Source organism: Trichoderma asperellum, chromosome 5, assembly GCF_020647865.1.
Source record: "Trichoderma asperellum chromosome 5, complete sequence".
Classification (NCBI taxonomy): Eukaryota; Fungi; Ascomycota; class Sordariomycetes; order Hypocreales; family Hypocreaceae; genus Trichoderma; species Trichoderma asperellum.
Window position 1 is genome coordinate 3,767,604 of NC_089419.1, and position 23,216 is coordinate 3,790,819.

Below are 23,216 nucleotides of genomic sequence, written 5' to 3' on the forward strand. Positions count from 1 at the left end.
ATTGATGGATTCTTGGCAACGCCACATTTTCTTGGATTCGAGACGCTCATTGGCGTCCGACAAGATACACGTGATTGTGTAGTATTAATCATGCTCTCTTCCATGCCCCTGTTCTTTCCCCCTTCACCTAGAAGGCTTGAGTGGAAGGAAAAATTGCTTGCTGGAGCCTATCGGGTGTACAGATTAGTAGTGCTGCAGGGAGGTGGTTTATGCAAAATAACACTGATTGATACTCTGTACATGCAATGGTACTCCATGGCGAAAATTGGCGGTATGGTACTCCGTATTCTGGCTACAGTTGACCGGCCGCTATGTTCTCTTCACAGCGCTGCGGCTCCGAGAACCGAAGGTTTGATATAGGGCCGATTGATTCTAGGCCTATCCTGGTCCTCACATCTGTGGATCAACTTGAATCTTTCGAATTGGGCCTATGTCGTAGCCTTGGCCCTTCAGTAGGTTATGCCGCAGTTAAGCATCACTCATGCGACTAAGCTTATTGACAATGTTAAGCAAGGTTATGATGGACTCATCCAGGGGGTCATTGGCCAGTTTCCTAAGCAGGTAACGTGGATGGACGAGTTTCTGAACCTTGGCTTCCATACTGGTATCTTGTCGAGCGGGCCATGTTTCTTGAGCGGCCTGACCCGGTGACGACGTCCGGAATTTTGATCCGAGAGCAAAATCGCGTCTGGTGAATAAAAGGGGACGATCATGCTCCATTGACGCAAACGTTTGCTCTCTCAACCCCTCCATCTTCTCTTCCCACATTCAAGATGTTGTTCCTATCAGTCCTCACCACCATCGCCGCTGTTGGCGGCGTCAACGCTGCCTCTTCATTTGCTTCGAGTGCGGATGGAAGGTACCAGCTCAGCGCCGCTCAGGCGCCTGTTCTGAATGCCGCCAACCCCGGCATTGACAATTGGAAGTTCACCATCAAGGAGAAGACCGGCAAGAAGCAGACCGTCAAGGGTTTCGGTGCTGCCGTCACCGATTCCACCGTCCTGGCATTCAACAAGCTGTCGGCCTCTGCACGCACTCAGCTGCTCAACGACTTGATGACCCCCTCGGGTATCAACTTCAGCCTTATGCGCCACACCATTGCCAGCTCAGATCTTTCAGCTGACCCGGCATACACCTATGATGACGCCAACGGCAACGTTGATACTAACCTGGCCAATTTCAACTTGGGTGATCGTGGCAATGCCCTGGCCAGCATGTTGGCCACCATGCGCAAGCTTCAGCCTAACCTGACCATCCTTGGAACGCCTTGGTCGCCCCCCGGATGGATGAAGCAAAACGGCAAGCTGATTGGCGGCGGTACCGGCAACAACAAGCTCAACCACGCATACGAGAATGCCTATGCTCAGTACTTTGTCAAGTACATCCAGACATTCGAGAAGGCTGGAGCTCACATCGACGCCATCACAATCCAGAACGAGCCTCTCAACAACAAGGACGACATGCCTACCATGCTTGTCCAGCAGGATGAGTCTGGTGCTTTGATCCGTGACAAGGTCGGCCCTGCTCTTCGAGCTGCTGGTCTGAGCACTCAGGTCTGGGCTTGGGACCACAACCAGGGTAAGCCATCTCCCAGCATCACTCTTTTGAAGCTCCATCGCTGACATGTTACTGTCTAGACGTCTACTCTTACCCTCAGACTGTCATGAACATGGCCAGCCAGTACGTCCAGGCTGCTGCTTGGCACTGCTACGCCGGCAACAACCCCAACAACTGGACTCCTCTCACCCAGTTCCACAACGAGTTCCCCAACAAGGAGCAGTACATGACTGAGTGCTGGACCTCCGTCGGCACCACTGACTGGATCCACAGCTCCAGCTTCAACATGTTCCCTCTCCAGAACTGGGCCAACGGCATCATCGCCTGGACTCTTGGTTCCTACACCGGCGGCGGCCCGGCCCTCTCCGGCGGCGGCAACTGCCACCAGTGCACGGGTCTCGTTACCGTCAGCTCTGATGGCAGCAGCTACAAGAAGGAGATTGACTACTACATGATGGGACAGTTCAGCAAGTACATTCCCAAGGGCGCTGTTGTCGTTGACGGTACCGGAAGCTACCTGTTTGACGACAACTCCGGCATGGAGGCTGTTGGCACTCTTAACCCTGATGGCACCCGCACGGTCGTCATCCAGAACCGCTATAACAAGGAAATCTGGGTCCAGGTCGGCACCGAGTCCGAGTCTCAGACTTGGAATGCCCGTGTTCCTGCTCTGTCTGTTACTAGCTGGATCTTGCCCAAGGCTTAAATTTAGAGAGGAGAGAGAGAGAGAGGGGGGGGGGGGGGGGGTAATGGAAATGAATGACTTTATGTTGTATGAATGACAGATTGACAAGAAGCGCTGTATATATATCTAGCTTCGTCAGTACATAAAAATCTAGTATTATGAATAACTAGTTAAATATATATGCACATACATGTGACACAATCTTACACGCCATCAATGTTTCTTCTATGCCGTTGATAGTTGCGCTGGTGAACATCTCATGTATGGACGAGAACAGAATTTAAGCATTTCCAGACGGAAAGAACCTATTCTCTGGCCTTGGTAAGCCGAGATGCTCACGCAGAGTGCTGCCTACATAATCCTTTCGGAAGATGCCCCGACGCTGCAGCTCCGGCACCAGCTTCTCCACCACATCGTCTATTCCCTGTGGCAGATATGGGAACGTAACGACGAAGCCATCAGAGGCCTCTTCCTTTAGCCACCGCTCCCACTCGTCGGCAACGCTCTCTGGTGTGCCCACAAAGGCTAACCCGCCGTATCCTCCAAATCGCTGGGCTAGCTGCCTCACAGTCAACCCTTCTTCCTGTCCCACCCTCACGACGTTCTCTCGGCTTGTAACGCTGGCGTTGTTCTCGCCCAGATCGACAGGCAGAGGCGCATCCGGGTCAAACTTGGAAGCATCTGTGCCGAGGGCAATTGACAAACTGGCAATGGAGCTCTCATAGTTGACGAGGCTGTCGAGCTTGAGTCTCTTCTCTTTGGCGTCTTGTATGGTATCGCCAATGATTACCAAGGCGGCTGGTAGGATGTTAATGTGCTCCCTCTTTCTGCCTGCGGCAACTGCGCGTGCCTTGATGTCTGCATATACCGACTTTGCTGCTTCGATGTTGCCTGGTGCGCAGAAGACTGCCTCGGCTGTTTCGCCAGCCAACTGTCGCCCTGGCTCAGACTGTCCAGCCTGTACGATGACAGGCCACCCCTGAACAGGTCGGGCGATATTCAATGGACCCTTGATCTTGAGCTCGTCTCCCACGTGGTTGAGAGTGTGTATCTTCTCGGGGTCGAGGAATATGCCAGTCTCTTGATTCCGGATGAAAGCGTCATCTGCAAAACTATCCCACAGGCCCGTCACGACGTCGTAAAACTCCTTGGCGCGCTTATACCGATCCGAGTGGTCCATGTGCTCGTCACGACCAAAGTTCTTGGCCGCATCTGGGTTGGACGTCGTCACGATGTTCCAGGCCGCACGACCCCCGCTGAGATGATCAAGGGAGGCAAAGCGCCGCGCAACGTGGTAGGGCTCATCATATGTTGTAGAAGCAGTAGCAGCAAGACCAATTCTCTCAGTTACTGCTGAAAGTGATGCGAGCAGCGTAAATGGTTCAAAAGATGTGACGGTTTGGCTGCGTCTTAGGGCTTCTATAGGCATGTTCAGGACAGCAAGGTGGTCGGCCATGAAGAATGCGTCAAACTTGGCTGCTTCTAGCTTTTGGATAAACGATCTGAGATGGGCTATGTTGAAGTTGGCGTCTGCGTATGCACCTGGATACCGCCATGCGCCAGTATGAAGACTGACGGGTCGCATGAATGCGAACAGATGCAGTTGCTTATTATCCGACATGTTGTTATTTTTTGTTTTGTTTTTTTGAACTGCCTGGGTGAAATCCAAGATAGGTCTGTACAACTACGATAACCCTTTTGATACCTATAGCTATGTATGAGGGGAAATATAGCTATATACAATCTAGCAATGGGATGCGTGTAAGTAAATTAGTGTGCTCGGGACGTTAAATCACGACATCGACAGATGCGGGGCGCGGATCACCCGGCTGTGGGTGGTTTTGAACAAAAGGGTGACTTTATCCCTCTAATAAGGGAAAACGTCAGTTGAACCTGCGCTATCTCTGGAGAATAGAAATGCTCTTACAAATCAACGTTTCCAGCGTAGGAACATGATGGGCAGAGAAGGTCCTATTATCACGCTAGCATATAGAGTACGAGAAGATGCAGCTTAATATCACTGGATATTGACGGCCATTCAACCCGCAGAGGATGATAATAGTTGAAGGATGGAAATTGGAGAAAATAAATGATACAGTAATCACACAGACAAAAGAAAAAGGAATGGAAAAGCCAAAGGGACAAGGATGAGAACCGTTATTCTCCCCCCTCCGTCTTTGGGTCCAGAGAATGCGTTACCTGAAATAGCCAACACACAAACGCAAAATGTGGAGCAAGACAGACATGCTACAAAGCCCACTGGCTTGCTAAGCAAGCTGTGATTAGTCGAGGCAAGCTACAGCTTCAAGATCTCAGTTCTCACATGCAGACCTATAATGGAGGAAGATATACGATATACGATATACTACCCTACTACACGTGGTATTTATGTGATAGATTATATGTAGCCAAGCGAATCGCATGCACCCTTCAACCGGTTCTATACCCTTGTAGATGATATGAGTTTAATAAGATCTAAACAGGCGAGGATTACAATTGTTTTGTGTAAGCCCTCCTCAAGTTCGAGGATTCATACATAAATATATCTAGCACAGGATGCTATCGCTCACGGGATTGTTAGATTGCTACATGCTCTCTGGTTTCATAATATCACAACCATTCCCAGCTACAATCAAGCATAGTTTTGAGATAACAACTTGAAGTTTCATTCATATTATAACGCTGCATGTATGACACATTCAGACAACGCACACCGCTTAGGTATTAGTTGGTACGTGAGAAGGGTATCGGGCACCAGCCGTCTCAAAATTCTTTGCAAGGCCAGTAAGGCTTTCCATGTCTTCCTCGGTGAGATCAATCACCTTTGCATTCTCCTCTACTCTCGCGATCGTGGTGGCGCCGGGAATTGGGATAACGAGAGGCAGCTCTGGATCGGTGCTCATGTTCCTTACCCAGTTGATGGCTAGCTGAGCAGGTGTGCAAGCTTTATTACTGGCAATTGCTTCAACTTGGTGGACAAGCTTGAGGTTGTGCTCGAAAACCTCCCCCTGGAACCGCGGGAAGTGGGCAATAATTCCCAGCTTCTTAACGTCCTCCAGGTTCTTGAATTCGCCAGTGAGCATCTGCGAGTGTTAGCCGCGAAGACAACACGCAAGGCTTGGTGAGCGGGGTCAACGTGGTGATACTTACTCCCTTTCCAATGGGGGAATATGCAATGATGGGGATATCATGCTCCTTGCAAGCAGCTGCAATTCCGTTCTTGAGAATATCTGGTGTAAACAGGCTAAGCTCGACTTCGGCGGCAACAATCTTGGCCACCTTGACAGCTTCCTGGATCGTGTTGACGCCACACTCTGAGAGCATAATGGCGCCAATCTTTCCGGTATCGATGTACTCCCTTTGGATCACTCCAAAGGTAATATCTAGAGGGTAGTTTGCATCTCGCCTGGCACAGCAGAAAGCATCCACCTTCTTCTTGCCCTCCAGCTGGGCCAAGATATTATCCAGTGACCGGCGTATGTTTTCGGGTGATCCGTCAGGCTGGAGCGTCTCCAGTTTTACACCCCCCTTCATTGCCAGAAAGACTTTGTCGGCATCTTCAGGATATTTTGTGAAGTAGTGCTTGATGATGGTCATGGAGTTGTACTCGGGAGTTCCATAGAACTCGCCGCCATTCCACATGGTGAGGCCATTCTCGACGGCGGCCTTCATTGTGGCAAGAGCCTGCTCCAATGGAGGAGGATTGGCGCGCCAAGTAAGGCCTTGCGACCGAATTAGCTCTTGGATGATTCGGCGAGTTATAGATTTTGACAGCTAGCCGAATTGCCACTTACCCATAAGGCCAAATCCAATGGGACCAACCTCCTTGTCGAGAAACTTGACCATGTTGCTGGGAATAGGAGAAATCTCTTCTTTATGGGGATCAAATTAGCCGACTGTAAGAGATGTTGTTATTTATACGACTGTTGAATTGCAATGTTCCAATCGCAAGTCGTGGACCTGAAATTGGCTTTTCCTAAGCCTTTATATCTCGATCAACGGCCAACTTGTATGCGGACTTATTAGACGCTGCCGGAGTTTACCATAGAACGGCACAGTAGCTAACCCCGAGGACTTGGCTGCTACCTGGTGATGTGGCCTGTGTCTCTTCTCCTTTTGTCCAAGGGTGAGCTATTCAGAGATTTACTTGATCCGCCCCTCTCCCGTCCCTAACGAAACCTGAGTCGCATCGCGTACGGCAGCAATTTTTTAACTAACCCCGCCTCGGCTCTACTTCTCCACCGCCACAGCTTGTATACACGCCATGCAGTCTTCGCACAAACAAGCCCTTTTCTGTACTCCCTAGACGGTCCTGGTGGAGGAATCGGCTGCTCGGCGCGGCAGTGGCACAGACTCCGTTTGTCGCCATGGAATGTTTCAGCGGTGGATTCTGCGCCAAATCCTGGAAGCAGTCCGGAACGCTAACCCCATCAAGAACATGTTTCTGTTATAGGTCACTTCATAGACATCATTTCATAAGCTGCTTGGTGTTAGGTGTCATGTATCAGCAAGCGCGCACGCCCTCAACGTTCGTCCAAGTCCATTCGCTCCGCGAGCATGCGACGGTAGCTCGGGCATTGGAAAATTTATCAAGTGCGAAGGCCGATTATTCAATAAAATTCGATTTTCCCCCCCTTATCTCCTTCCGAAGTAGACGCACATTAAAGACCAGTTTACTTTGGTGAAATAAAGCTTTGACCAGCTGTTTTCCTCGTGTCTCTCACTATTGCTTTCGTATCCTGGTCATCTAAATACATGACGCCACGTAATAAAGAATTCACACAAAGGTCTGAGCGAGTAGTTTCCAAACTAATTCCAATAGCAAATGTGTAGAACTCACATAAATATACGAGAATCCACCATCTTCTTTACAGAATACTAGGTCTCGTCGGGACTCGGTACACACTAATAATTTCCGTAAAGAAATAGAGGGGTTTATAAGAATAAAGGCCAAGTTCTTCTATGGCAAAGATATGTACGTGATTAAAAGCCAACATTTTTGTGCTAATGCCCCATTCTATGTCTCCAGGCGGCCTCAGCTCTTCACGCCGAAGTTAAGTGTAGCATCACACTTTCGCCTTCGTCCAGTTGCGCAGAAACTTGGTCGCTTACAGTTCCCAAGCTCTTATTGTTCCAAATATCCTGGACGTTGAACTGTCCAGATATGCCCAAATCATCCCAAGTAGCCGTCACTGTCTGAACACCACTGGTTTGCGTATTGAAGCCGCCTTGGCCATTGTCTGGACCAAGGTTCACAAGAACAACAACAGCCTCGCCAGACGGAGATGGGCCTGCAATCCAAGCCTGGAGCTGAGCCGCATTTTGACCTCCCGAGCCGGGATTCCGGGGCTGCATCGGGAATTGAGCAGTGAAATCAGCAACCTCGAGTGCCTGAGAGTTGGTGAGGAGACTCTTTCCAAAGTCATCCAGCGTGGTCATGTCATTGCCAATGATGAGGTTGGCGCCGGCTCCAATCCAGTGAGTAAAAACAGTAGTGCGCTGGCCGTTGCTAAGGCCGGAGATGTTCTCTGGGTTCCCGGAAAACAGGTTGTCCAGGTCCGGGTAGATGTTCAACTCGTCAAAGAACTGCAGGCCAGCAATGATCCATTGGCGGTAGTTCTCAATAGCGCGCTGAACGATGCCCCAGTTTACCAAGGTGGTTGATCCCGAGTTGTTGAGATCCTGATCAGTTCGCATGGAGTCGGCGTTGCTGTTCCAGATATCGAAATATTTTTGGGTGCGATCCAGTTTCCAGGAGATGTCTAGGCGGATCTGGTTGCCATTGTTCTTGATAGCGTTGTGCCATGCAATGACAGTGCCGCTCTGATCAGTTGGTAGGCTTTGGCCGTTGTCAGGAGAGCCTGGCGTGACGAAGTCGAGCTTCACAAAGTCAACGCCCCTTGTTGATAAAATTAGCATAAGAGCTCTCATCTTCCTTTCAAAACGGCATAGAGAACTTACCACGAAGCAAAAAGGTTGACCACAGAGTTGTGCCAAGCCTGCGTCTCCGGTCTTGTATAATCGAATACGCACCGAGCCAAGCCCTCGTTTCCGGTGCAGACCTCGCCAATAGTGGTCTCAGTGCCGAGGATGGTCTTATTTGCATCATTAATGAAGGCTCCAGGAACGACATACACGCCCATCTTCAGCCCCTGAGAATGGAGAGAGCTGGCCAGCGAAGGAATGTCGAAAACAGTGTCGTCGTATATAAGGCGGCCAAAGTCGTCTCCGTGGTCGCCAACTGACCAGCCAGAGTCCAAGCTGCAGGTGTCATACTGGCCATTGAAGGGAGTAGAGACCAAGACGCTGCACTGGGTCAAAACATGTGCTTGATCAAACTTGAATCCTGGAGCTGCGCTGGGATTTGCCTGTAGGGCGAAAGAATTCCAGCCTCTAGCTGGGCTCTTGAAGCCATTAGGAGTTTGAGCATAGCTGATGACTTTCAAGGGCGTCGCAGCAGAAGCCGCTGGAGCTGCCGTGACCCCAGCAATGCCCAGCCCAAGGGAGAGTAGTTCAAGGTGAATCATCGTGGATTTAGGCAGAAGGGTGAGGAGATTGTCTCCCGGAATGTTCAAGCTGCCTAGATGGAGGGAGCCGTTGTTATATAATCCGGCTCATTAAAGCTCTCGATTAGAATATTCATGTGGAGTAGCAAGGTTCAGGAAGAGCTCCTCAAAACTGTCGCTATGCATTTGTCTTCTTATGGTGATTATATCATAGGATATACTGTTTCTGGCCAATATGCTTTGCCGCCTATGGAGCATCTGTGGCTCTTCTCACGTCGCCAAGCTTCAACAGCTGTGTAGCGTAAGCGCTATTATGATGCGAACGCGAGCTATCTCCCTGTACTTAGCCCCCGAACATCTTCCCGGCCCAATCGAAATGGAGAGATCGACAGTTTTCTTCCCATTACGGCACTTCGGACTGACTGCTAAGACAGCTTTTCGTCTCGGCGGCGTCTTTTAAAGGGCGCTGTGTGCCCCCAGTCTAGCTTCTTACCGCAGCTTGTGATGTTGCGGAATACTCCGTATTACAAAATTCAAAAATTGTATCGACATTCTGTTAAACTTGGATTCTGTTTAATAATTTGTTTTGTATGTCACCGCACCGTCAATGTGACGACACTGGTAAAACAATTCTGCGGAAAATAAACGGTATATCGGTTCGCGTCCCCGCGAAGATTGTTTCCAGTTGCCTATACTGTTATAGCGGCAATGTGCAACGCCAAATTCAGAAATGAACTCTGCCTCTTTTTTTGAGCTCTTCTGCATTAGCCTAAATACCTTCCAATGCTCCATTTGAGGTGCTGCGTTTATGGATGCAGAGAATGTTCACCAAGATTGAAAACATCTGCAATGGGCTTCTCCTGCGCAATCTACGCGATCTATGTTGAGCAAGGAGCGCTATAAATTCGGCCGTTGTCAAACTAAGCTTACAGCTCTCAGGGACGTGATTAGTCTCGTCAGCTTAATGCTGCGGGCCTGTAGCCAAATCGTATGTTACCTCCACATGAAATGGCATAATGCTAAGACATTGCATTAAGTGTCGAAATTTGCATCATCAGAACTGTTTTCTGGAAACGAGTTCCGTTTGCGAGCTGTCATATTCACGGAAATGCTCAGTAGTATGTAAAATCAAGAGACACGATCAAGGCTCATCCGGCGCTGCGCTGTTTCCGACGCCACCGAGATATCCGGTTTGTTCCTGGCAAAGCAAAAATATTAGAGCGAGTTAGGTTCATAAGTATTATTGTATTGCACTTTCTATGAAGAATGTCAGACTATATACATATTTATTGACAGTAGGTATTTATTTCATGAGGAATCATTGGTAAGCGGAATGTTTAATTCTTTTTTCCTCTGCCATTGGGCTTATATCCATCGGTTCCCAAATAGGGATGTGCCAGCGAGCGTGAAGTCATTACTTTTAGATACGTAATATTCGCATCCTGTCTCCGTATTCTACTGGCGGGTACAGAAAATGTTCGTTCTAGTACAGTGAATAGTTGGAGGAATTTATCGTGATAAGACTTGATTCACGTGTTGTGAATCATGATTGTATTCCACTCCCTGCATTGTGACCTCTTTACTGATGTTTTATAACCCTGTTGCGGGAGACACTCGGTAGGCTCGGTTCGGACCGTTTCTTGATACGCCACACCTTGCGCTTTGACTATAAGTAGTTGGACGATATGCATTACAAACTAGTGCACGGTAGGTACTTCTTTCGGTGAAAGTATTTTTAGGCATAGATTAAATAAAGGTATAACAGAATAGTACGTCGTTGTGACGAGAAAACGCTTTGTGAGAAGATCATACGTTTGGCCATAATTGCTTGAACAACGGGTTTCGGCTAACCTGTCGGCTCAAAGTCTACTGAAATGTAGACTTCTGCTTCTTTCTGTTTCAGATACTCCGTACTAGGGCAGTGATTAAGAATAGTTGGACATCTTAAGGCCAGATTTAATGTTTCTTGTGATCTTTAAGCTTACGTATTGGGAATACAATGTCGAAAGAGCGGACGGAGTTTTAAGGAGTACATGTGCACACAGAAACTGACTCCAATTTGCCAGGCCCACGCCCAGTGTTGCACATCGTGAGTGTTATGCATTGGTGGTGGGGTTCCCGCGCGCTTATAGTCCGACTTGGCGGGCATTGGTTCTGCCTGTTATCATGGCTTACGCGGGCTTTAAAGTGACATCTCGACGCTCACGAAACTCGCACATGCCGTGTTCTGTAACTCGGATGTTGCTCGGAACTTGAAAGACTATGAAGCCGGTTGTTGATCAATCCACGCGCCGGCTGACGTATTCAAGCACTTGAGAATTAGAAACTGTCTGACGCTGTAGGTAAGAGTCTCTTGTAGCCACTTGATTGACATTCATTGATGCTAGGTACTACAACTGCTGCAATATCATCCTATAATTTAAAGGAAGACTAATACACAATATGCGCAATAATGCTCCACTTTGTGAATACTCTGTAGCAGTAATGCTTAGCTTCCCAAAAGAGTCATTCGCATTAATTGCGAAAGCTCAAAATCGAGAGATAGCTATCTCCGAGAGTCGATACCTATTTCCGCCATTGTTTATTTCTCAGCATTAATAAGGGTGCATTCGGTTACATTTCGGTTTGTAAAATCCGTGGAAACTAATCAGCCTTGTGAACCTCGTCGTTAATCCATGTGGAAACTCTTACGAGATGATTGGTATATCATAACTAATACAAGGGAACACAACCTCTCCGCAAAGGCCCCTGAATATTAATTTATGTAAGCGGGCATTGTTAAAGTTCCATGTAAGCTTCTACAGAACGGAGATTTTATTACTGGTTAGAAAATAAGCTTGTGAGGATCTCTTTCCCCACTCCGCAGCTCCGCAACCTCCAGAACAGGGTTAATGATGGTGTTTGGTATGGTTACATTTTATGCCATGATGCAGTAGGGAATATTCATATACACCTAGATGTAGAGATAAATAGTATCTATATATATATAATGTTTAACCATGCAAAAGTTATTAACTACAGACAGCAGTGAAGTTTGCCATTTCTTCGAGTTTAAACATTATTATATATTCACAACTGTTACTTTCTCTCCGACACTTGGATTCAAAATGCCGAGCAAGAGTGTAAGTCCTACTCATGTCTTTCTCTCGAGACCGACTCTATATCGGCTTCTTACATGACTAGACCTTCCATCACGAGACGCCAGTTCTGGTAGTTGGCGGAGGCCCTGTGGGGTTAATTCTCTCCCTCCAGCTTGCTCGCTTTGGCATCAATTGTATGCTGGCCGAACGCAATTTGGATACGACAAAATGGCCTAAAATGGATTGCACCAATTGTCGCAGCATGGAATTATTCAAGCGCTTGGGGATAGCCAGTGGTTTTCGAGAAATAGGTTAGTCTTTCCAACAGCAAAGGTTACACCTTCATGCATCTTAATGTTAAATATAGCCGTCCCACCGAAATACTCTTTTGATGTAATTTATACTACGGGGCTATCAGATGATGGAGAAGAAGTAGCAAGATGGGTAAGTCGAGTTTACAACTCACTTCTCGTTTCTTGTGATTGAACCTCAAACCAACTGCGAAAAATATTAGAAACTGGATTCCGTTGATGCTTGGCGTCAACGGATTAACGAGCAGAATGATGGTTCACTTCCACGAGAGCCATATCAGCGATGCTCTCAGGCTGTCCTCGAAGCGTGGCTCAAACCTCGAATTCAAGATGAGGAAATTATTGACGAACATTTTGGTCTCAAATTTGAGTCATTCACGGAGACAGATGATGGAGTAGAGTCAATTCTCACCGACGTGACTACTGGCGATCAGCACATTGTTCATAGCAAATATCTCGTGGGCTGTGATGGGGCGGGTAGCCGTGTTCGTCGATCAGCAGGAATTGACCTTATTGGTGGACCTGTGTGAGTGTTTTTGAGCATTTCAATCCTTTGGTTCATCTCACTGATGATTTTTCTTTTCTAATGAGCACAGTCCCGCGGCCATGATGTTGATCCATTTCAAATCTCGAGATCTTACCAAACTGCACAAATTGGGGCAGTTTTGGCATATAGCGTTTGCAAATGGAAGCTTCCTGATTTCTCAAGATGAGATAGACACTTGGACGTTACATGTTCCAATTGCCATCGGTGCTGATTGGGAAAAGATTGACCCGATAGAAGCTATATATAGAGGCTTAGGCACTCCATCAACGCCATATCCTATCAAAGTAGACAAAATCCTTGTTAAAAGCGCTTGGAGGCCAAACATTTTCATAGCAGAGAGATATGCTTCTACCAGCCGGCGGATCTTTCTTGCAGGCGATTCGGCACATCAAAACATTCCCGCAGGGGGCTACGGGATGAACACCGGCATTGGTGATAGCTTCGACCTTGGCTGGAAAATCGCCGCTACTTTGAAGGGATACGGTGGGAAAGCTCTCTTGGAGTCTTACGAACTAGAGCGTCTACCTGTTGCAACGCGGAATATTGATCAGTCGGGTGCCTTTTGGGAAGTATGGCGGCAGATTTGGGACTGGAGCACCGAAGCTGACGTAGCAGTCCTTTTATCACAGAGCAAGGAAGGGAAAGCGCTCAAAGGTAAGATGGCAAATTGGATTTTGACAAATAATCTTGAGAACAAAGCTCATGGTATCGAGCTGGGCTACCGCTACAACGCATCTCCTATTGTTGTTCCTGATACCGAGGTTGCAGAACCCAGATGGGATCTCGATCATTACATTCCATCGACTTGGCCAGGAGCTCGACCACCACATGTGTTTCTTTCAGATGGACACACTAGCATCTTTGACTTATTTGGACAAGGCTACACCATTGTTGACTTTTCTGAGGAGGGTAAATGGGCAGACGCTTTTGTTGATGCCGCTCTACAGCTCAAAGTGCCTCTACACAAAGTTCACTTACCAAAAGAGAAGCACGTGCAGGCGATCTGGGGGCGCGGTGCAGTTCTTGTGAGGCCTGATGATCATGTGGCATGGAGAGCTCCTCTCGGCGATAAGACGCCTGTGGTAGAGGCGATGGATGTTCTAAAGATTGCGGTAGGGCAGACATCAAATACGGAAGTTGGAGCAGCAATTGAGTACAAAAGTAAGGTACTGGGGGATATTTACAAGAAAGGATTTTCAGGAACAGTTGGAAACACGAACCAAGATGAGGTAGCCATGAAAGCTGCGTTTCAGAAATAGGGAGGAGAGGGTGACAACTATGGCGTGGTGGAATCTATAAGTGGGGGACTGCGCGTAATGAGTGGCAAGACAATAATCTAGGTAAATAAATATATTGTTTTCAGTCATTTTTACATTTTAGGCTTTGATGGGAATGAATGTTTTATATATTGAATGTCTGAGTAAACGAGCCACTCGGCAATGCAGCATAGAAGCATAGAACATCACTAGCACACACGGGGGTTCGAGTGATCTTGAATTTTGCGTATAACATTGATGTGCTAAGCTATTAATTTAAAGATAATAATGCCATGCCTCAGTGAGTAGCCTGGCTCCTCACCATATGCGTTGCTAGCCAAATAGCCTTGCATTTCGGCACCTCACTCATAGCAACTCTACTACTACCTGTTGGTTCATAGAGCTGAATGGTGGATGCAAGCCTGCTCAACCATGTCCACAACAAGTGTAAACTGTTTCATATCCCAAGGCAGGCATTGGATGATTCTATCCAACTTTGCTGCTATCAACTCGCTGCTTTCTTTGTGTTGAAAGATTCTTCTCCCAAACATTCCCTCGTTTTTTTTTAAAACGCCATGCCGAGTTGTAAAATATCACAGCCACCAACGCCCATAAACTCCATGATGTATTGCATTCGACGCTTTGAAAAAAAGCCATTTCATAGACACGGCTCTTGCTCGCCCCAATCACGCTGATATTACATCCCTCTAGCCGGACTGAAACAGGGTATCTTCGTCACGCAGGTACTCGCCGCAGTCGGCCTGTCGGAAGCAAACAACACCGGTAGGGTCGAGTCTTCTGCTCTCCGCAGTGCTGCGAGCGCTGACGCCGAAGCCCAGAGGAACATCGTCCATGGTGTAGACAACCAGACCCTGGTGCTCGGGGCAGTCCTCTGAGAAGCGGCCGACGTGCGCCTTGACGATGTTTCCGCCGTAGAGGAAGGGCATGACTCCGTTGGGGCGGATCCAGAGCTTGTGCCGTGCGTGCTCGGCGAGGATCGGAAGGGCCGTGATGTGGATTCGGAATTTGCCCGACTTGGTGAATTTGCCTGTTCGTTGCGCACTCGAGATTAGTGTCTGCTTTGTTGTTTCTTTTCTGCTGCTCACATGACAAAACATCACGCAGAGAGCAATGCACACATCAAATCACATACCGAGGCAGGTTCCTAGGGAGAGCAGGTTGTCACGGGCAATTGACGTTGCCAGATTGGCCATGGAGAGTCGAACGACGTAGACTCGGTTCTGCGACAGACGGAAGACGTTGCGATCGCCGTCCTCTTGAGGCGCGATGATGTTCTTGAGCGAGGCGCCGGTGTACTCGGCCAGCTTCTTGAAGACGGCTTGCGTCTCTTCTTCGGTGAGAGGACGCATGTTGAATTTCGCGGATCGGTAATTGGCGTCTTGGTGCAGAGAGAGTGGCCAATGTGGAGGAAGATTTGACCTACAGAAAAATGTCGAGGCCCAGAAGATTTTCAGGACCGATAAGGGAAATTTCCGATAAGAGCTGGAGGCGCTGGTTTTGGCTGCAGGGCTAGCAGGAAAAGTACTTCTTCACCAAATCTGTAGTTCGCAGTGACTTTACGCGCTAACGCTGCCAACTGCGCGCCGTGATTGGACGCCGGCCTACAGGTGCCTTTCCTTCGTGTACTCATCTTGAATTCTTCAACGGTCGTCATTTCTTGGTGTGTCACAATCAAGTCCGGTTGATCATTTCATCCCCTTCGTTTCTGCTACTAGTAGGCCAAGTAATGCAAGAAACCAAAGAACATGTACCAGATACCTCATCTCCACCTAATGAACAAAGCTCAGCAGTAGTGCCAGTATCTGCTTCTCCACCTTCGATATTCTGGCCAATCGCACTATTTACTATTCTACTGGCTACAGTTCCATCTTTCAAGTGCCCATTATAATTTTTGGATTGTTGATGCTGAGGCCTTTGAACATTCTACTGCTTTGCATACTTATGAAGCTGGCTATGCTGACATAATTGATTTCGATGGAACATTGTCCGTCCCTCGGTCATATTCTGCAGCGAACGATCTGGAGCAACATTCAGCAACTAGTATCAATCAGGGCTGGAAGATACCAGAGTCTATGGCTTTCCAAAGTATGCTCAACGATGTACGACTCGAGTCCATGATTAAGCAGCGCAGTGTAATGGTAATGAGTCTGAGTCGGCAGAGTAAAAGAAGTGTTATCATATTACCGCCCTGTCCGTTGCCTAATTCTAAAGTATTTGAGACCAGAGCGCTAGAAATGAGAACAAGAGCAGCTGAAAACTTATACTATACTGCCGTCTGAACGATTGTAGTGAGAGCAGGATCATGCATGCCAGCCTCATCACGTAATACTGCCTGAAATTCTTCACGGCTAAGCCGCCGTCCATGCATCTTCTCCTTCTGCCATACGCACTTCAATGCCCTTTTCAGATCTTCTCGCAGCATACGCCTCTGGATCCAGTCTCTGTGGATTGCATCACGCGTTTCGGACCCTACTAGAAAGAGGGACTTGTCGATCCAGTGATAGCGGACTTTTGATTGCTGCAGTCGATAGGCAATCTGCAAGTACGACGAGACCCAATTTTGAACCTTATCGTCAGGCAGCTTCTCATTCTGGCAGCGGAAATGATACAGGCGAATAGCGTAAAACTCACATACTGCAGCATCAATCTGAAAGTGTAACCGAGAATAGCCGTCATCATCTATATCATCGCGATGAGCGATTCGAAAGAAAGATCGGTATTTCTGTAATGAACCATCTGTGTAAGAAACTATCTTCTCACTTCTCTTTGCAAAGTATACGTTTCTTTACCTCTTCGTGTGCTTCTATATCTTTCTCGATGCTTTGGTAGTCACCAACTCCATTCCAGAACAGCTGATTCAACCAATGATAGAGTCTGTGCTGATCTTGGTAGACTCTGGCACATTCTGAACTTTCGACATCGTAGGCAAGCTCGCAGTACGGGTACTCATCTCCATGGTTCAACTCTAAAAAATTGTGAGCCATCTGCTGTATGTGATGCATACGATCCTTCTCATAGCAGAAGTCGGAAAGCTCTCCTCCATAGCCAAAGATATTCAACTGCACGTCCAAGTTGGCAATCATACACAAGATTTTCATCGCCATACTTATTCTCGCTGCGCTGTTCTCTTTGGATGACTGCATAGCCATGCTAGCATTAGGTGGACCGCAAACCTCATCTAGCAGATATGCTCGCGAGTACCTATATACCTTGTTGCTCAGCTCATGGCGTTGGATGCGACCGATTGCAGAGTCGCTTTCCATTGTGAACAAAGCCAAGAACCAAAAGGATATCATGACTTCCATGATTTCGCTATTTTGTCCCTCCAACTGCTTTTGCAAAAGCACAAGTCCTTTGTGTAAGTGGGCTGTGCTCAGCTGCAAGGCGCTGGCATCTTGTGTATCTCGTGATAAGCCCCGAAGTGAAATTGCCAAGATGAGATGTAGTATCATGTTGCTATTAGTAGCGGCAGTAAGATAAATAGAATACTCTGACCATAGAAATCCCTTGATACTTCGAAAGCATGAAAAGTGGCTTCGATAATAATCCAAAGCCTTTCTCTCGATCTGGTTAAGATTGAGAGCGTCGGCCAGCTCGTAGGACATTTTGGGCGATAGCAGGGTTGCGGTCTGCTGTAATTTGAAATATTCCTTCAAACACCTGCGAGGTAATAACGGCTCTGTGTACGTGTAAAAAGGTTGAGTCAAAGTATCCAATGAACCGCTATTAAAACTTCTAGAAGTATTCAACCATGAAGGCTGTAAGTACACATCTGTGGGCTCGGCAATCAAGGATTGTGCGGGAAATGATGGTTTCGCCAAGAAGGTATTTCCCTCTTCGTGGGAATTGGGGTTCTCGACAAGACCATCTAGCATACGACTGAAACTATTATCAAATGCTTGGCGAAGGGGACTGGCTATTGACCCGGCCGCCGTTACCGATGCCGCCGTGAGCTGGTTGGCTATTTCTTCCCCTGGTGATGTAATGGCAGCATCCGTACCAGCACTCCCGGATATAGGCTCCATAAACCCCAATGAGCGAGCGCCATCTGTTATGTCTGCAGTCGATCTAACGATATCGAGATTCACTGAGTTGTCAAGTTGTGGGATAGATGCGCTATTAGTCCTAACGGCTGATGATGGTTGACGGTCTGGGGTGATTTGTTGGATATTCGGCAAGATCTTCGGTGGCTCCCAACGTAGGATGTTTCTGGATTTAACAGGACCATGCCCACGCCTGCGGATTTTGAGCGGAATTGGACGCTCAGGCTTGTGGCAAGGCAGGCCTAGAGAGGAGCACCTCCCACAAGCAGGCTGCTTCTCATCACACTTTACGCGCCTTGCTCTGCAGTTGATACAGCCTATGCGCAGACTGTTTGTGAGTCTATACATGCCATCTCTCGGCTTAAATGTTGCTCTCACCATTTCTTGACCTCTTCAACTTCGTCTGTGGCTTTTCAGCCACATCATCTCCAGTCCCGGTTGTCATGTCTGAGTCAGTTGTACGATAAACCTGTCGGGTTGCTCTAATTTCGGAAAAAATATTGATTCAGTGAAGGGAGGCGGGGTGTGGGCTATTTCATACAATTACATGTATGGAAGAAGCAGCCACTCATGAGGATGACTTCAATGCTTTGAGGCTGATATCATATAAGAGTCAAACCTACCTTGCGGATCCCTGTCTGCATGTTTAGTAGCGATGTGGAGGCCCTGGAATTAGTCTGACATGGGGAAGGGATATTCTGACGAATAAGCTTCGTGCGTATTAATCTGACATTGAAATCTGGACATCGGTAGATGAAAGTTGGATGCATGGCTGACCCACGCCAAAAAGAAAAACAAGAAAGAAAAAGACTCAATATATGATGTATGGCAACTAGAAAGAAATTTCAGAATGCTAACCGAGATGCGAACAGGAATTGAAGACAGCACTAAGAGGCTGTGCTGATGCATGCTATTGGAACACGCTAAACTGGGTTGCAGGTTTTGGTGGCAGTTGATACTGTAATTCTATAAGTCTCTGTAGGGTTGCCGCTAACGCCGCTATTGTGTGTATCGGTAGTTTCATGTTTCTGAACGAGTAGTCGTTTGAAGTTGATAATGATAGTCGTAATGGCGGCCTATCAATGGCTTATGCCTAATACAGAATATTAAATCTGCTTGTTACTAGAATTGAGGTGTACTCTAGACAACCTGGAATACTCTAAAGAAAGAAAACACTTGATTCACTTCACACCTTCTGCCAGCAGGCTAGGTGGCCTCGAGATATATCTTGTTGGGTCTTATAAAACTGTGAAAAGTTCCAATAGTTCTAATGGTAAAGCTGGCTAACAAACCGAGACTAAAATTAAGCATAATACTAGCAATCAGACGGTTTTTTATAATATATATAAAGTATCCATATCTGGCCGTACTTATCTCCATTCATACAATTGTATCAGTGTTGAGAGGCAAATGCAGCTGCGTATAGATCCATTTCTGCAACATATCCGTTTGTTCTCGTGGGTTCCCAGCCCAACAATTGCTTCGCTCGCGATGATGACCCACGCAAAGTTGAACTCATGGCTTCTGCAAACAAATCATCTCCACTTCCAACCAGGGTACACTTTCCTTTATACCCCCAGCTAGAAGCCATGGCCGCAAAGATGTCGGACATACTCTCTTGGCTAGTAATTAGATCGAACACAGGGTAAATAGAACCACTGTTAACGAGTGATAGATTCTCAATAGCCTTCTGAAAGCCAGTTGCCACGTCATCCACATGAATGAGGGCTGGCCTAGAATCGGCCTCTAGAGGGACGTTGATTGATTCTGAGCTACCACTTCGAGATGCTTCAAGAAGTGGAAGGATAAATGGAGTCCAGATAGTATTCTCATAGCCATAGATCAACGCTGGTCTCAATACAGCAACATCAAGGACATCAGAAGAAGACAAGATGGAGTTTTCAAGACCAACCCTCCACGCAACTAGGGCTCTTGGAGGCGCAACGGCAGTGGGACCGACAATATCGAGATCGCTTAGTGACGTATTGCTAGATCCATGGACCCAAGTACCCGAGCAGTAAATGAATCCGAGCTTAGGACCTCTGATACCAGCAGCGACGTAACTATCCAGGCGCTCTTGGCTGATCTCCTTGGCATGGCTGAGAAACTTGGCTGTGTCTTGATTGGCCCCAGCAACATCGACAATTACTTCGACATGGTGGTCGCGGATAGCATCCATGTAAGCCTTGGGCGCATTTACTGGATCGGGACAGATGATGGGTATAACTTCGGCGAGAGCCAGTGTCTTGGCCTTGGCCTCAGAACGAGCGATGCCATATACCCTATGCTGGCCGCTGCGTACCAACGTTTCGGCGAGCCTCTTGCCGACGTAACCAGTGGCTCCGAGAAGAAGAACTTTGGTCATTTTGAGGAGAAAAAAAGAATCTCAAGGGGTTTCAAAGTTTATTGTTGGCGCCTTGTAAGAATGTTTCGTTGCTAAACTGACGATTTCGTTTCTTCCTGATATGTTGGAGTGAAGATATCCAGAAGCAATCTCAAAGAGTTGGCTTCTATAGCAGTATATATAGACCTATGGATATTTACAGTATGAATATAGTTTTTTCTATATACATGTATAAGATCCTTTCCTGAGAGCGGATTTTGCAGGCGATTCGGAGACAGGCGCCGAAGTCAAGGCCATCTCAATTACCCAATGAGGCAATCTTCAGTCCGCGCTGCTCCGGCGTTTCCAGCAGTTTTGGTGCTGCATTCTCAGACAGCAGCCGGAGGGGCAATTACCGTTCTTGGTCTAGTCGATTCTCGTGGAGAGAATCATGAATCAAGGCTTTAAACACTCGGACATTGGTCTAAAGTACGGAGTATGGCGCAGTAATTCCGATGCATGGTAGGGTCCAGAAGTATAGCCGTGAAAAGTGAAAACGTATTTATTAATTGTCTTCACCTAGAAATTGCAGTCAATGGTTAAGAAGGGATTTGCGCCGGAATAGGCACGATAAGGGGGAACCATTCGATTCTTGCCCAATTAAATACCTTGCGACTCAGTTCTAGAAGCTCGATTACGAGGAAGTGCAGAAATTCCAATAGGCAGTTATCAAAGCTTGGCTTGATTGACTCATACTCTAATTACATCTTTTCTCTGGTATTTCTTACTATCAATACAGCCTCGCACATGGCCACAGAGGTTGCGAAATAGTAGTATAGATGGTAGAAATGCAACGCCACTCTGGTTCGGGAATGGGCCGTGGACATTAAATTCACTACTACTGGGCGGGGCGCTTGGCAACATATGGGCTCGGCTAGCTTGACCAACTAGCACAGCGCTCTGTTGGCACTTCATGTACTTTTGGCCTGTCTGGAGAAGGGCGCGAGAATACGCCCTCTGACAAGATCACGATCAAGGTCGCCGACCGTTAAGAGTCAGACTTAGGCAGCACTCTGTTTGTTAATATCATCTCGTCTTATGCGCCCTGAATAATTTGAGAGGCAAATTTTTCTATATCTATTCGGTCTCAAGTTAATAGGTTCCCATCTCAAGATTATCCCCTCATTCTCATTCAACGACCATGTCTCTGTCAGCACGGGCTGAAGAGTCTGAAAAGGCCAGCCAAGGTCTTTTGATATGGAAAGTCCTTAAGAATCTATGGGATCCAGAAACCAATCCCTCTGGAATTGTCAGTTTGGGCGTCGCTGAAAATAGGCTTATGCACGACATTCTCTCTGAACACATCCATCAGAATTTAGCCCTATTGAACCATGCATTTACTTATGGCGATGGCTCCTCAGGGTCGAATCGTCTCCGGGAATCTCTGTCACGATTTCTCAACAAACACTTCAGACCTATTACTCCAATTGTCCCTGCACACATATCCATCACAAATGGGTGCAGTGCCGCCGTTGAACATCTTGCGTGGGCATTTGCCAATCCAGGAGAGGGTTATTTGCTAGGACAACCATACTACGGGACCTTTATAGAGGACATAACAGCTCGAACAGGCGCAAAAGTCGTCCCGGTGCCCTTCCATGGCGTCGATCCTTTATGTAATGACGCCGTCGCCAGATACGAAGAAGCCTTTTTAAAGGCCCAGGCGGAGGGGACGAGAGTCGCTGGACTTGTCCTCTGTAATCCACACAACCCTCTTGGCCGCTGCTATTCTCGAGATACAATCATTGGACTTTTAAAGCTCTGCGAAAAGTACCAGATGCATTTTATCAGTGACGAGATCTACGCCTTGTCTGTCTGGGAGAACACCATCGATACTGGCGTTTCTTTTGAGCCATTTACATCTTGCCTCAGCATTGACCTGGCTGGCATTATTGAGCCATCAAGGGTTCACATTGTTTGGGGCATGTCAAAAGACTTTGGGGCAAATGGAATTAGAATTGGTGCCGTTATTTCACAGGCTAACCAGTCTTTGCACGATGCCTTGGTACCCGTCAGTCTCTACAGCTCAGCATCCTCCATCTCAGAACACGCTGCGGCAAACATTCTTGATGATCATGATTGGGTGGAGTCTTACATCGCCGAGAATAAAAGAAGGCTGGCGCGCCAGTATGAATCAGTTGTTTCATGGGCCAAATCGAAGGGCATCACGTACCGGCCCGGCGTCAACGCTGCGTTCTTTTTGTGGGTGGATTTGGGAAGTTTTTATAAGGCGCTGCATCCAGATGCTGCCACGGATGACTTGAACAAGACAATAGCTACGACACTTCTCAAGCACAGAGTTTTTCTCGCATCCGGCACGGCGTTTGGATCAGAAGAACCAGGATGGTTTCGAATTGTATTTTCTCACCCAGAAGCCTATCTGCGTGAGGGCCTTGAAAGAGTGCATGCTGCGTTAACGGAACTTTAATATGGCATGGTCGAAATACAAGCTTAATGGAGATGATTAGCTCTGAAGAATTCTTACTAATAGAGTATTTTGGATTGTAATTATGCTTCTATTGGGGATGTAGGCACCTTCTTATACGAGTAATTGAATGGCCACCGACTCCGGCATCTTGAGCCGAGACTTGCTCTCTATGAAGAAATAAGGCTAACATGGCATTGTAGGTAATAGCGTACAATCTTCACGCTAGACTCCATTTCACAAAAAAAAAATGTCATTACGCTCCAATGTCGGCCGACTCTAGTCTCCAGCTGGAGACTTATTATTGTGAATGTCCTTAGCGCATCAGACACGATTTCGAATCCTCCTAGATTGACAACTATGGAGAAGAAGCAGAATGCAATTCTGTATGTCTTGACAAAG

At 47.4% G+C, this 23,216-nt stretch overlaps 9 protein-coding genes across 9 annotated transcripts; 3 read left to right on the forward strand and 6 right to left on the reverse strand.

Moving 5' to 3' along the window:
- The first annotated feature begins 480 nt into the window (after positions 1-480).
- On the forward strand, positions 481-2,357 carry TrAFT101_009373 (uncharacterized protein). The gene is made up of 2 exons (XM_024911112.2): positions 481-1,578; positions 1,638-2,357. Exons 1-2 carry the CDS (start codon positions 774-776, stop codon positions 2,261-2,263), a joined length of 1,431 nt encoding a protein of 476 aa, XP_024755263.1. The 5' UTR covers positions 481-773; the 3' UTR covers positions 2,264-2,357.
- A 91-nt stretch (positions 2,358-2,448) lies between these two features.
- TrAFT101_009374 (uncharacterized protein) lies at positions 2,449-3,920 on the reverse strand. The gene has a single exon (XM_024904259.2). It carries the CDS (start codon positions 3,861-3,863, stop codon positions 2,523-2,525), a length of 1,341 nt encoding a protein of 446 aa, XP_024755262.1. The 5' UTR covers positions 3,864-3,920; the 3' UTR covers positions 2,449-2,522.
- Positions 3,921-4,725: 805 nt separating this feature from the next.
- On the reverse strand, positions 4,726-6,584 carry TrAFT101_009375 (uncharacterized protein). Its single transcript, XM_024902857.2, has 3 exons — positions 6,037-6,584; positions 5,393-5,964; positions 4,726-5,325 (listed from the first exon to the last, which is right to left on the reverse strand). The coding sequence occupies exons 1-3, from the start codon at positions 6,086-6,088 to the stop codon at positions 4,960-4,962; spliced, it is 990 nt and encodes a 329-aa protein (XP_024755261.1). The 5' UTR covers positions 6,089-6,584; the 3' UTR covers positions 4,726-4,959.
- Positions 6,585-7,129: 545 nt separating this feature from the next.
- On the reverse strand, positions 7,130-9,291 carry TrAFT101_009376 (uncharacterized protein). Its single transcript, XM_024902162.2, has 2 exons — positions 8,204-9,291; positions 7,130-8,141 (listed from the first exon to the last, which is right to left on the reverse strand). Exons 1-2 carry the CDS (start codon positions 8,767-8,769, stop codon positions 7,286-7,288), a joined length of 1,422 nt encoding a protein of 473 aa, XP_024755260.1. The 5' UTR covers positions 8,770-9,291; the 3' UTR covers positions 7,130-7,285.
- A 2,564-nt stretch (positions 9,292-11,855) lies between these two features.
- Positions 11,856-14,023, forward strand: TrAFT101_009377 (uncharacterized protein; the record flags this gene model as incomplete). Its single annotated transcript, XM_066128632.1, has 5 exons — positions 11,856-11,870; positions 11,932-12,139; positions 12,196-12,272; positions 12,343-12,665; positions 12,736-14,023. 5 exons carry the CDS (start codon positions 11,856-11,858, stop codon positions 13,943-13,945), a joined length of 1,833 nt encoding a protein of 610 aa, XP_065984752.1. The 3' UTR covers positions 13,946-14,023.
- Positions 14,024-14,075: 52 nt separating this feature from the next.
- On the reverse strand, positions 14,076-15,356 carry NIP7 (ribosome biosynthesis protein nip7). The gene is made up of 2 exons (XM_024904610.2): positions 15,096-15,356; positions 14,076-14,990 (listed from the first exon to the last, which is right to left on the reverse strand). Exons 1-2 carry the CDS (start codon positions 15,310-15,312, stop codon positions 14,650-14,652), a joined length of 558 nt encoding a protein of 185 aa, XP_024755258.1. The 5' UTR covers positions 15,313-15,356; the 3' UTR covers positions 14,076-14,649.
- A 760-nt stretch (positions 15,357-16,116) lies between these two features.
- On the reverse strand, positions 16,117-18,535 carry TrAFT101_009379 (uncharacterized protein). The gene is made up of 3 exons (XM_066128633.1): positions 18,385-18,535; positions 16,753-18,323; positions 16,117-16,685 (listed from the first exon to the last, which is right to left on the reverse strand). The coding sequence occupies exons 1-3, from the start codon at positions 18,449-18,451 to the stop codon at positions 16,227-16,229; spliced, it is 2,097 nt and encodes a 698-aa protein (XP_065984753.1). The 5' UTR covers positions 18,452-18,535; the 3' UTR covers positions 16,117-16,226.
- Positions 18,536-19,399: 864 nt separating this feature from the next.
- Positions 19,400-20,371, reverse strand: TrAFT101_009380 (uncharacterized protein; the record flags this gene model as incomplete). The annotated part of the gene is made up of 1 exon (XM_024904609.1): positions 19,400-20,371. One exon carries the CDS (start codon positions 20,369-20,371, stop codon positions 19,400-19,402), a length of 972 nt encoding a protein of 323 aa, XP_024755256.1.
- Positions 20,372-21,337: 966 nt separating this feature from the next.
- TrAFT101_009381 (uncharacterized protein) lies at positions 21,338-22,970 on the forward strand. The gene has a single exon (XM_024909045.2). The coding sequence runs from the start codon at positions 21,531-21,533 to the stop codon at positions 22,815-22,817; it is 1,287 nt and encodes a 428-aa protein (XP_024755255.1). The 5' UTR covers positions 21,338-21,530; the 3' UTR covers positions 22,818-22,970.
- Positions 22,971-23,216: the final 246 nt, after the last annotated feature.